We start from the raw sequence: 13,705 nt of genomic DNA on the forward strand, positions 1-13,705 counted from the left end.
TCTCTATCTCGCTGCCGGAACGTGTAGCCAGCGAAAGGGGGTTTGGGATGAGCGCCGCGGAGCGTGATGAAACTTTAAAGAGACACCGGTGTGCGAGCGACCGCCGACGTGCTGCTCCTCGGGAGACACAATTACGTTCGTCCACGACAGCCGCCCTCGTTTCTCGAGGCGATACAAATTTACATCTACTGTTTAATTCAGATTTTTTTAATAGATTTGGATACTTTGTTGCAAATGTAAGCTTAACAATTTAAATGATATCTGTGAGACTTTTATTTGCGTAAATCGAGAGACGGGTTCACTTGCGGATATATACAATTCATTCATTAGATCCTTAAAGTTATTAAATTATAGGCTAATTTATATTTTACAATTATAAATTAACAATTTTTTATATTGAAGATTTTTGTTAGTTCAAGAATATGGACTTGATATTTTCAACTGCTGAAATTTTTGCCTTTATATAAATAGCGAAAATTTGTTCTTTTACATAATTGTAAAAATAATTTTATCGCGAAATAAAATAAGAAACTAACTTTGCTTCATGAAGGATGATTCCAATTCCGTTCCACTTATGAAATAGCTCATTGAATTGATTTGCGCAATTAAGTATTGCATAAGAATTTTAAAGAAAGAACGTTTGATTCATCGAGAATGTAGGAGTGAATTTGAGGCCACGATGGAGACTTTAAATCGAAACAAATTTTACAATAATTTCGTTATCGTTTTGTCGGTTGCAAAATTAAATTATTTAAATTATTTAAAAGTCGTAATGATAAATATTTTATTTAAATATAATAAATTATTGTAATATGAATTAAAAATAATTTATTTGTTACGTAAATTCTTATAGCAAATTAATCAATGGCACCTCGTTTTATTTGTTAAAAAACACTTATATCTATTATATTTACAAGAGCGGAGACAGAATCACGATATTTCTAGATTTATTTCAAATAATACAATACTCTTTCTAAATTTTTCTCTTTGTATTTATCTCTCTACAATATAATTGTCGCGCGCACTTTTATGTAATTTAAATTTACAACAAAAAGAAAAAGTCAAAAGCGAATAGCGCGATTTTTCAACTTCATTTTGACGTTATATAAAAATACACGAAGACGATATCGTAGCACTTTCATATCCAGGGTGTCGCATCGCCGAACGAGAACGCTCGCGCGTTAAACCCTTCGACGTACGACAATGTACTCCCTGACAAAAGGGGGTCAGAGGAGCGGCGGGAGGGGAGACACGAGGGGCAGGTTCACCCCAATCCCCGAGCGGGCGGTTTAAATTCAAAAATCGAATCCACCGATCTATTGTTCGTGGCCGTTCGACATCACATGGCAGCCCCCTATAACTGTACTTTAAAACACCCTCTTCCGTCCCTTTTCAACAAACTAATAATTCGCCAAACCAGAAAGAATTTCGAAATGGCACGAGAGCTTCCACGATGCACACTTGCAGCGATGAGAAACTCTGACATATTTTCTCGTTTTGATCGTTGCCAAATTCAGAATCTACGACTTAAAAGCCGAATATGAAATTGAGAAGCGACACTTTGAATTATTTCGCGAACGTTATTATTATTTTGTGAACGTGGCTGGATCACATTGCAAATCTCATTTCACGACACGATATAAACGATCAACTGCTTCGAATAAAATCACCCAACATTTATTTCATCGTTACTTAAATAATAAAATACGTAAAAATAATTCAAAGAGAGACGTAAAAATTTACCGGAATTGACTGTGTTCGTGTCGGCATCCACAGACTCGGTTTTCTGCTTCTTCGGAAGATCCTCCTTGTCCTCGTCTGGCGCTTCCGTCCGTCTTTTTGGCGTCGAGCTGGCGCTTGCCTTGAGGTCGATCGGACTTCCGGTATCCGGTCCCGGCCCCTGAGGCGTCGGGGGACTCTCCAGTCGACCACTCCTCTTGTTGATAGGCGCAGAGATGCTGGGGACTGAATTTAGCTTCGAGTCCGGATCGGTGGTCTTCAAGGTGAGGGCATCCTCTGGATCGGAGTCCTCCGGCGCGGCCGTCGCTGGTGGACTGTGACAGCCCTGGAGGGTGCTCCGACAATGGTTGACCTTGTGCTCGATGAATCGGACGATCTCTCCGAGGGGGTAAGACGCCCTGCAGCCCCCGCATTGGACGGTGTCTGGGGACGTGGTACTTTGCGAGGTTTCCGCTGTAACAGAGAGAGATAGATCTCGTTTAGAATTCATCGGAATTTTTATTAAGCGGGCGGCGAAGTTGGTTAGAATTATAAAGATATATGTGGCTTTGAGAATTTGCCATACTTTCTCTTGTTTAATTATGATATTGATCACTTTGTGATAGTGATATCGAGTCATAAAACGCGTCATTCCTGCACGGATAGAATATATAATTTTGCTAAAGTATTAAAAAATTTAATTAGATATATAGATCTGAAAACAATTGTGGATCATCAAAATAATTGTGTAGGACACTCCAGTTGTTTGCAAGAATGTTAAAACTTTTTGCATCCTTGCTCATCATGCTTAAGCATCCTACATAATTATTTTGATGCTCCAATAAAATTATTTTCAAACCTGCACGCGACTAAATTTTTAATTAAAATTATTCTTTCCATGTGAATTATTAATTAATATCGATAAAACAAAAATGTTAAGCAATCGAAATTTATTGATCTGGATTTTTTAAAATAGTGCTTTAGATATTTGTGTTTTTGCAAGTGAAACAATATAATAATATAAATTTTTATATTATTATTTCAATATCATTATTGTTTTGTTGGAAAATAATTTTTCTCCACAACACAATTATAAGATTATGTTATTTAAACGAAGTAGAACTTTCAATTTTATTGAATAATAGCTGTATTATAAAAAGAGATTTTTCAATTGTCTCCCAACTATGAATTGTAAAAGCAGTATCAGTATTGACACTATCGATATGTATATGTTACAGATACCATTACATAACCAAGTGTAGACATATGTCTCGCGCATTATTCACAGCAGGGTATTAATCATTACGATTTACGATACCTATTAACTGACTGCAGCCATAATGCCGTGATGAGATATCAAAACGAACGATTCTATGAGCGTTTCGTTTCGCCAGTAGCCATAAAATTTATGTGCGTGTACGTGTGTGGATGTGTATAACATTGATTAATTGAATTAAGGAAATCAAAATTAAATCTATTTTGATATGAAATTGAGTGACGAATTTGAAAACGTTCTTCGTGGCGCGTCTTACTATTGCTTCTTTTCATTTAAGAGATAAAAAAATACACTTCTCCTTTTACGCGGTACATGCATACTGTGCAAAAAAATCATGGAAAAATTGATTTGCAACAAAGTACAAAACTTGTGTTAAAATAACACATACTATACCAAAAGCAGTTTAAAATATAGAAATGCGTTCACTGAAAATATTTTATTTAATAAACACATAAAAGAAAAGCTAATGTGTTGGGGAAAATGAAAAAAGATATACATATTTTTTTTAATCGATATTTTATTCATTGTTTTCTGTTATAGTACAATAAATTCATTTTCTTACTATTGGAACAAAATCACTTTTATCACTCGAAAAAGTAAGTAAAATAAAACGTGCTAAAAAAACCGTGTAACGGTGAATCGTGTGAAAAAATATCGTGCAAAAAAAGATCCAGGTGTATATCAAAATCTCATATATATACATACACGTGTATGCATAAGTAAAAGGATTCTTTTATTAAAGCAGCGTTTTCGTTCTTTTTTTTTCACGATTTAATCTCCATTGTTTTTCAACGATAAATAGACCACAACAAACGGTATTCGCCTAATCTGAGCGAGCGAACTTTCCTCGTAACAAACAGGACTAATTTCCTCTTACGCAACCGTTATAATTCACCGTCGTCCGAGAGGCAGAGGGCCCCGAGGTCAGCCGCAGACGTAACAATTCACTTTTGAGTGTCCTTCAAGAGAAACTACAGAAGTCCTCGCGCGACGTCTTATGTCCTTTCTCTCGTGCGTTTCGCGCATTAACATAGAGATTGGCAGGAGTTTCATACATCGATCTTTCCCTCGTCGAGTCGAGTATCCGTATCTATCCGAATGGGGACGCCAGCCTCGCGACGAAACACACACTCGCGAAGAAAAACTCTCCACCGTCTTGGCAGTCGTTTTCTCCCCCTTTCCTCCCCCTTTCGTTCCCGTCTCGCCCATCAAGTTTCTCCCTTTGTCTCCGTTCTTGTTGCGTATCGTCGTCTCGCTTTCGTAGCGCTTCTCGAGGGATCTTCGCTCTTCTCTCCTCTCCTTCTTTTTGCTGCCTCTTTACACCAACCCCCTGTTTGTTTACCCCTGGTTGCCGCTATCTCTTTTTCCGTTCGTTTCTCGCTTTTCGTCGGTGCGCCGACGGCGTTCGATTCTTTCTGGGCGGAGCTCGCTTGACCATTGGCCAGAGCGCAAACTCGAGCACGTTTCAACCCTTTGGGATGAAAGTACACCCCGATCGGTGGGTTGAACTTGAGTTATAGTCTGCCTTCTCTCGGTCGATATTACAGCTATACTTTCACACACTTTATAATTATTCTTTACTCATTTTATAAATGTTTTTTTTTGCATAGAAAATTTTTCGTTAATCGATTAGACTTGTTCTAGAACAAAGTTTTTGTAACTGTGAGAACAAGCTAATAATAACTGAGATAGCATACATATAAATCCTGAAAAGATTCTCGACGTCGTATTTTCTGTGCACGTACATAAGAATTTATTGAACAAATTTATCCTCTGATCTATCACACGTGTAAATTTTCTCAGCATTTTCAAAAACAAATAACTTCCTAATGGCATCGTAAAATCACCATAGTTCAAATAGCTCGGCAATGTTCCACAACAATATCGCCGATATCGCGTTTCAATGTACCATCTCGACGACAAGCCAAAAGGAAGCAAGCGATGAAAATATTTTCGTTAGTCCAAGTATATCGAGAGGTGCCGATAAGAATCTATTTTTTTGCCCCTCTAACCATTCAGAATCGGGTCCAGCCGAGCTGTGAAACTTTTTTTTTTCGCGGCTCCTATCTGCAGCTTCTCATTTTTCACCGGAAGAATGACGGTAGCAGGAAGCGAGATAAGTTCGCAAAGTCTCGGCGTGTCGAGACTCGTGTTCGGACGAGACAATCGCGCCTCGACGACGTCCCGCATTCTTCGTAGGAACGCGAGATTTTAATCGCGTTTGTCCGAGATCTCTCGTCGTTGACAATCGAACGCGAAAGAAAGAAGGGAGCGAAATAACGATGGTAAAAATCCGATAAAATTTTCGATAAAAACCCCCGTAGGTGAGGCGAGGCGAGGCGACGTCTGGCTTGTGGTTCTGTTGCCAGTGAGAAAAAGAAAAATCGGTCGAGCTGGATGGCTACGAACGAAGAGGTTGAGCGAGAGCGAAAGGAAGGAACGGTGAGCCGCCTGAATGGACGGGCTCTCTCGGATCCGTTATTCGCCTACGATTCAAAAGCGCTCGGTTAGAAACAAGAGACGCGCGACCGGTCGTTAGCGACAATGGGCTTTTGTTTTTTCGGGGGCAGATGTTGGACCAAAACTGTCGGCAGCGTGGAGAACCCTCCGCGCAACCCCTGCGCGAGGACCGGCAGCCTCGCGAGCTTAAGGTGAGCGAAGGAGGAAGGACGTAACAGACACGTGTCTCTTCGCCACTTTATAAATCACCCGTCTATTTATCTGCGTGCGTCTTCTGCCCCCGTTTAGGATCGCTTTTTTTTTGTAACACGATGTCTCCGCTCAATGAATTTGGTCATATCGCATTTCTATTGAAATTTATAAATGTTATTAAAAACGTAAAGTAAGATTCGTGAAATCGTACAGAAAACTTGTAAGAAATTGTAACTTTCTTGTATTGAATTTTGAGATATAAACAAACCATTGAAACAACATTTGATATTGACAATTTTAGATAATTTAAAAATGTTTTTCTCTTTATTTTTACAAATTAATATTCAACGATGTTAGCTATAACTATAAAATTTATAGGATCGTGAATTAAAATCGTCTCGAAAAAATTACATTATCAATCGACATAATTATGAATTACAAATCGTAATTATAATTATGAATCTAAATTAAATTGATTTCCGACCAAGAATCGGATTTGTCCGCGTTCGATGCATTAATTGAGAAATATTCAACAAATGCTTCGGAAAATATACATTTTTAAATACGCAGTTATTTTGCGAGAATTAATGCAACGAGATACTCATTAATAGAATTAAATGCAAAAGGTACAAATTTCATCGCCAGTTATCATTATCAGTATAACATGGAAATGTTAGATTGCGTACACTATTTACGACGCGAAACATATTTCTGATTTTGATGACAACAATTACTTGCCGCATAAAAATAAACGCGGTTGCATCCGGACGAATCGCGTATACGAGACGGGAGGGAGTAGGGGAGGATGTGAATCGTCAGGAAGATAACGTAAAAATATAATATTGCCCGGCGAATCTAAGTTGGATTGCTTACAAATTGGCCTATACATCCGTAATGTTGCGATCACCAAGCCCAGTGGCCCCTATTGCGGGCGTCCTTGTAATTTCCATCTACGAGTGGGAAGGACGCGTACCGGAATCTCTGCGGGAAATGTTCCGAGGTTATTAGTTTTCCACATTAATTTTCCTTCTTGTGTTCTTAGCCAGATACGCCGCATTATTCGGAGACTCGATTCTCGGCAATATTTCGCGTACGACGCTATCAATTGTTTCCCTTTAGCATCAAACGCAGACAAATCCGAATCTTGATCGGAAATTAATAACTTTGATTTTGACTCTTATAATTTTATGATTTTCATAATCATATCGATCGACGACGTAATTCTTTCGAGATGAATTTAATTCACGATCCTATAAATTTAATAATTATGTCAACATCATTGACTACTAATTTGTAAAAAAAAAAAAAAAACGCATTTATATAAAGAACAAAAATATTCTTTCTCTCTTGATTTAAAATTGAAAATGAATTGAAATTAATTTCTAAAAGTAGAAACTTCTGGCCATAATTGTGAGACCGTATTCAGCGTCGGTCATTTACCGGAACGTTGAATCGCTTAACATCTAATTATCCCCAATTTCGCGATAAGACGTTAATGGTAATTGTTTGCATTATGTTCGACTATCGACAGGGAAGCCTGCACGCTCGCTACAATTCGCCGTTTTTCCACGAGATTTTCGTTAGATCCACGCGAGTGCACATCGCCTGAACACAGAGAGACGGGCGAAGATATCCCGAGGCGGTATCCTTGTTAGGACATCCGTCCTGTCAAAACGTCCAGAGGACACATCGGAGCAATTGAATTACGATCATCCCCAGGGCGAGTTCCGACCGTAACCAATAATTCCATTATCCATTAGTATTGGGTCGCGGCAATTTCCTTCGCCGACCGAGGAGGCATCGGACGTCGCCGCCGTCGCCGTCGCCGTCGCGACGTACGTGGCAGTCGATCCTCTCACGAAATACAGAAACGGATAGATTCCCCCCGCACACGTTCGTATCGACGCCCGCGAGATGGACAGATCCGTGACGCGATCGCAAATATCATATCTTATCCATAATAGAACGTCGTCGCGTCATTTATCGGCGACTGGCGCGTCGTACTTTCGCAGCTATCTAAAAATGACTCCTTCTATCGCAATTCACTGTAATCCGATATAATGCGGCGGGTACGTTCGCGTTCGCAGTCTCGAAAATCCTACGAGTTAATTCGTAAAAAGCATTAAAGGCTAACAACGCCTCGCGCGGTGCAGCCGATCGAAGATCTGTATTGGATCCAGGCGTGAAATTGAAATCTTAAACGGCTCTCTTCGTCACGGCCCGATGAGTCGCGATAAGATTCATGTGCAGGGAGCCGCGCTCTAAAATACCGTCCCAAATTATGTTCCTCTTGTACCTCGGTAGCGAAATCATATTCACGTAACTTCTTGCGCGACTCTTCATCGCCAGAGGTTATCTGCAGTTATCGCCGCTGTATTTATGTCTTGCGCAAATCGCGCCTGATAAGAGATAACATCGCTTGCTTTAGAAACTGCCGACTTTACTCGTATCGGCCATAATTACCTTTGTGCGCCATCGCTCGTCGTCCTGCGCCGGTTACTACGTTATCCGAATTATTCCCGTCGAGGCTGAATTCACTGTTGAAATCGATCGCGCGCGGCCGCGGATCCGATCGAACGCGACGCGAAATCGCCGTCCTAACGGGGGGGAGGAGGGGGGCCTTATGACGCTTTCGTTTGATCTGCGGGGGACGCGAATCGATTCTCATTGCCGTGCGCGAGATCTCATTTCGCCCATGCTCGGATGCTGACTGGAGCATCGGGACGTGTGTGTACAGGGCCAAGGGCCCCGACAGGATATCAGAAGAATAGAAAGGACCTACCGGCATGCGCATCGATGGAGGGGGCAATTTTTATACGAATCTCCCCACTTTACATTCTGTCGTCCTCTCTTTCGCGTTCCCTTTCTTTCTCTTCCTTCTATCTTTTCTCTGCCCTTCTCCTCTCTCTCTCTTTCCCTCCCTCTTTCTCTTTCTTTCTCTCGGACAGCACACCCTTCAACAGCACACCCTTCATCGTCGAGTTTTTCTCGCGGGGTCGAAGAGTTTTTCGAGTTAACCCCGACATGTTCCACCACCGTGCGCGCGCGTTTAGTTCTGTTTCGTACAAAGGATCCAAAATGGCGCTTAGTGCGTAGGTCGTTTTTTTCTCTTACAGGGCCTTTCTGCCCTGTCGCATCTCGTGCACGCCGTGAAAAAACAAGGCAGAAAAACGAATCCGTTTGTGAGCGGGCTGGATTTGAGACAGACCAATGGTACGATCCGAAGGTCCATCGACCTCGCTCTCACAATTGGATCGATTTTTTTTTATTTCGCCGTAGGTTCGCTCGAATTTCTTTGGTCGCTTTTTTTCGATCCAAAAGCCTCCTCCCCCTGCGTCTTCGATATCACAAACGGTACTTCTAACGGGTTTTCTCTTTTCAAGCGAAATAGAGGTTGAACGTTTTTTTAAGCCGTCATTGACCTCGCTCCGAACAGTGAGGGTGCGTTAAACTGGATGACCGCAGGTAATTCTCCGAGGTTTCGAGAAATTTCGTCTCAAATATTTTACAGACTGTTAATTTCATATTAACACTTTATTTTAAGAATGGCAATATAGAAATGTGGAGCAAATGAAAATAGTCTTGCATCTGGAATAGTCTCTGGGTGAGGATACAGTCTGCAATTACGTTTTATAAACATTTGTGGAATATTAAGAAATGGAACTAAGCTGGTGTCCACGCTACATCCTTGCTAATCTCGTTCTTTAGAATTAATGATGTTGAAACTTGTACGATTACATCTAATTTTCTCAGATTCCGAGCCATATCGAGATAAGCGCTACAATTATACCACATAAATATTGCAGAGTAGAATGTCTAATTTAGGCGACATGGCGAATATATATTTATCCTTATCGATCTCGTTCTCGTAGGTACGACGGAATACAAACCTCTTGGCTCGTGTCGCTATTAAATATTTGCCAAATTGCATCAGCCAAACTAATTTCTTTTTGCATGTCTCGCACATCGCGAAATATGAATTATTTCAAACGGTCGCACAATCAATTTAATAGTTAACAAGTTGAAAGCTACAAAAGGGGTTTGATAATAACATCGCCGTACATTGTAATTCGAAAATTTTTGCAAGTCATGACTCACCCCCGCAGGAAACTGCTTTTATACTCAATAAATCGCGCGATCTCTTATAGAATGGTGCTCTCCTCGGAAAGTGGAGCGTACCGAATCACCGAGTCGTACCAAAATATCAGCTCGATCTCAAGCCGAGGTGCGAGAATGTGTCCTGAACAAACGGGTGAAATCAGTGACCACATTGGATATCAGAAAGGCCTCGGGGAGATCGTCGAGCTGCTAGAAAACTGCGTTCCACTGTTCCGCGCTCGGCGGCCAGACGGTTATGAGAAATATGAAATCTGGTTCTCACGGATTCTGAATGGGGTACAGGTCGTCTCGCTCGCGCACAGGCGCGCATCGCCGCCGTCTCGCTCGCTCTCGCGATCCGTCGCTCCACATGCGTATCGTGGGAGGATCTCGGGGCCCGCGGGTCGCCCTTTGTCAGCCCGCCAGCAGGACATTGTCCATTGAGAGAACGGGCAAACAGGTCCTAGAGAGAGAGTTGACCTGTACCTCCCGTCCCTTTTATTCGCGCTCCTTTCACGGAAAAAAACCCCTTTCCCCGATTTTTCGATCAAAATAAATCATACAGGCGTACAGTTATGCGTCCGCGAGCGTACAGCTGCGTCGCTGCTCCTTGACACGCCTGGACATCGCGGATTCCGTGTATTCGCGTCTGCCTTCCGTCCCGTCCCGTCCCGTCCCGTCCCGTCTCGTCCCGTCGTACCCCCGCCGTGTTTTCGAGAGTTTTTCTCAGGCGTGCATGGCCATGCATGGCCTTTAATGCGGCGCGCGATGCGTTTCACCTTTCGTGAGACTCAGCTTCGACGTTTCTCGCATCTTCGTGGACTCCTGGGAACTCCGTCGTCGTCGCGTCTCCAATCGCCGCCGCAATCGTTTTCACAACTCCGCCGCGGCTTTATGGCAAACGTGGGAAGGCGACCGGGCGGCAATACGGAATGAAAAAATTCCGCGCGATTTCGATTCGCGCAGAGATTCACCTGAGCGCCCATCAAACGCGCGAATGATTGATTTAAAAAAATATTATTCAGGAAATCACATGGTGTACATTATGCATTTTTATTTTTTCAATCGTACGTAAAGGAGGTCCAGAATCCTTTTGAATTAATCTGATTATGATTACAAATTACGTGGAATTTGCGATGTCGATGAGACTGTATCGTTAAAACATCGATAGGCCGGCGCTAACGTGACACCCCATACAGCTAGGGTCGCGGACACACGTTTTTCGTCCAATGATGATGAAAGCACGCACCGGTGGCTCGCTTCCATGTTGGCCCACCGTGCCCGACAATGACGGAAAAACAAACGGCGGGCAACGAAAGCGGCAACGAGGATCGCCAATGGGAAACGCGACGAAACGCAAAGCGCAAAGCCACGCCGTGGCTTTGTATTGTCCGGCACCGCGGTCTCTCCCTTTTCCTCCCACATCCACTCTCATCCGCTCTCTCGCTCGCTCTTGCCGGTTAATTAGAAAGTTCCGCGGTAAAGAGACGAAAGAGGGAGGACGGGAGGGAGAGGTGGGGTGGGCGGCGAACGGCGGAGGCTGGGGTTTCGTTGTTACATTATTCAAAACGATCTCCTCCCTCCCCTCACCCTCATCCCCCCATCTGCCCCCCGCGACGAAACTCCGCGCTACGCCACCGCAAAACATCCGAATGCGAACTTTTGACAACGCGCGAAGTGCCGAAGCGTGTCACGCGAAATAATTAACGATCGCGCGAGTTTTCTCGGGCGGAGAATTAATGCGCGCGTGGCTCGCGAAGCTCGCCGTAATTTTCGAATTGTGCGTCTCCGACGCGTCGCGCGCGGAGATGCTGTTAGTTGCGAATACGCCATACACACCGCCGACTGCCTCGATTCGCGAAGTGCAAATTTATTCGCGGCACGACACTTCGCGACTGCCGAACATTTTGTTTCTAACTTTCCGCACTCGCGATTACTAGATCAAAACTACTAAATATTATTTATTTTAACGCCGTGGAACAATTATATTCAGACTTCTTCAGAGAGATTATATCCGTTGAATATCTCAACTGTGCGTTTTGTCTGTTTTCACACAAGAATCGCGTGTTATCTGATTATTGGAATTAATTCTAAAAAAGGACTCATTTCAATACACTTTATCGACGTTAAGCTTTATAGCAAATTTAATACATGTTACGATGACTGCACTGAGGAAAAATATCTTAAAATAAAAAAATTATTTACTCAATGGGTCCTAAATAGCTTATTTTCTTGCAATTAAATTAAAAATTTCTTAATTAAAATATTTATATAAATAAAATGAAGAAATAATTTTTAATCGAGTAATTTTCTTGCAATTCTAGAAAATATTTACTATGAGATTATTCTTCTATTTAAGATAATCAGATCTTTTTAATCTAAGAAAACAATTTAATTTAATAATATTAGCTTACTTTGTAAAATTATTTAAATGTAAAAATATAAAATTATATACTTAAGGTAATACATCTATATTTGATTAAAAGTAAATATTTTTGCTTAAACAGAACAAACAAATGCTTGCATCAAAATATATGGTTTTAAGAAAATGTATATTTTTTCATTTAAAAGAATTTTTCTGTCTGCGCAACACATATCTCAATAATTTTGCCGATTATTAACAAACAAAAAAACAAAAAACAAAAAAAATTATTGTTAACGGAAAATATTATTCGTATCTTGCGTTACTGACGAATGGAGCCGTAACTATTGTAACTTTTGCGTGTCGGACATTGAACGCGTAAGAAACTGTGTGTGACCCTAATCTCGTTTTTTTTTTTATAACAGTCTCTCGTTCGGGGCCTCCTGCGGACCTGTCCCGCAATTGGTCCGGCCCCGCAACAATGGACTCTCCTCGACCAGTCCTTCACGCTCTCCTCTCTCCTCGTCTCGATCGAGCTTGCTAAAAATCGAGAACCCCGCCGTGCAATTCTACGTCTCGCGACCAATCGAAAGCCTTCGCGTTTCAAAGCTGACGCTTTTTCCACGTTTTATTCCGCCTTCGAGACTTGGAGCAATGGCCGGACGTGATTTCTCGCGTCGCCTTTTGTTTCGCCGCTTTGCCTCAGTCTCGTCTTTTTGACCATTACGTCGCTCCTTTATGTCGCCCATTATCGCCTCGTCAAAGCAAATATCCGATCTGGCTCGCCGACCCGAAAATCACGTTTGACAGCGTCATTTCCCCTTCCGGTATTCGATGACACATTCCTTATGCTAGATCAAAGAAATCTAGAATTCTCCAATGTGATTTCTTTAAACTCAGCCAGAATAAATGCATTTACATGCTTACAATAAAAATATTATTATAACAAAATGTTAACAAAAAATAGGCAGAATAATCCGAAACTTATATTCGACGTCACATTGCATTAAGGTTGATTAGCTGATTGGTTCAAAGATTTTCAAGAGAAGATTTATATAATAATATGATCATTTGTACTCTCTAAATTTCTTAGAGTGCAAAATCATTCGAAAAATTGCACCGGCTGAATTTTCATTCTGCAAGAGTAAATTTTCATTCTACAAGAGTGAATTTTTACTCTTATTAGAGTGACAAATTACTCGAAAAATTGCACGGACTCAATTTCCATTCACTCTATGAGATTTTGAGAGTATTTATTAGTAATATCGCAATTTGCAACAATTCTAGCGCATCGCAACACGTAAATTACGAGAACGGAATGTCGAAGGGATGTTTAACGCTCGTCAATCCTGAGCTACGGACTACACGTAGGATTAAGAATTAGTTGCAACATGGAGCAACCCCGTTGCATTGTCGTTTCCTTATAGCGATCGTACTGCGCGGAAACGTCAAGAGCGTGGGGACAATTTCGGAGAAACTCAGTTGCTTCAGACACTTCCTCGGTAAATACGACTTCCTCAAGGTCTCGACGCGGCCAGGAGGCAACGAACCCGCCAGGTATCGAACGCGTACGCCTCGCGTGAAAAGTAATGTTCAAG

At 41.7% G+C, this 13,705-nt stretch overlaps 2 protein-coding genes across 2 annotated transcripts in view; one reads left to right on the forward strand and one right to left on the reverse strand.

The window, feature by feature from the left end:
* The window catches only part of LOC113003756, a 241,205-nt gene that overhangs the window by 90,513 nt on the left and 136,987 nt on the right, over positions 1–13,705 (forward strand). The window lies entirely within an intron of this gene.
* The window catches only part of LOC105199635 (B-cell lymphoma/leukemia 11A), a 38,317-nt gene that overhangs the window by 13,573 nt on the left and 11,039 nt on the right, over positions 1–13,705 (reverse strand). Inside the window, exon 2 of the mRNA XM_011166816.3 lies at positions 1,744–2,193. Within this exon, the coding sequence (XP_011165118.1) occupies positions 1,744–2,193 (450 nt within the window). The remainder of the gene's footprint in view (positions 1–1,743; positions 2,194–13,705) is intronic.

The sequence above is a fragment of the Solenopsis invicta genome, chromosome 8 (genome assembly GCF_016802725.1).
Source record: "Solenopsis invicta isolate M01_SB chromosome 8, UNIL_Sinv_3.0, whole genome shotgun sequence".
Taxonomy (NCBI): domain Eukaryota; kingdom Metazoa; phylum Arthropoda; class Insecta; order Hymenoptera; family Formicidae; genus Solenopsis; species Solenopsis invicta.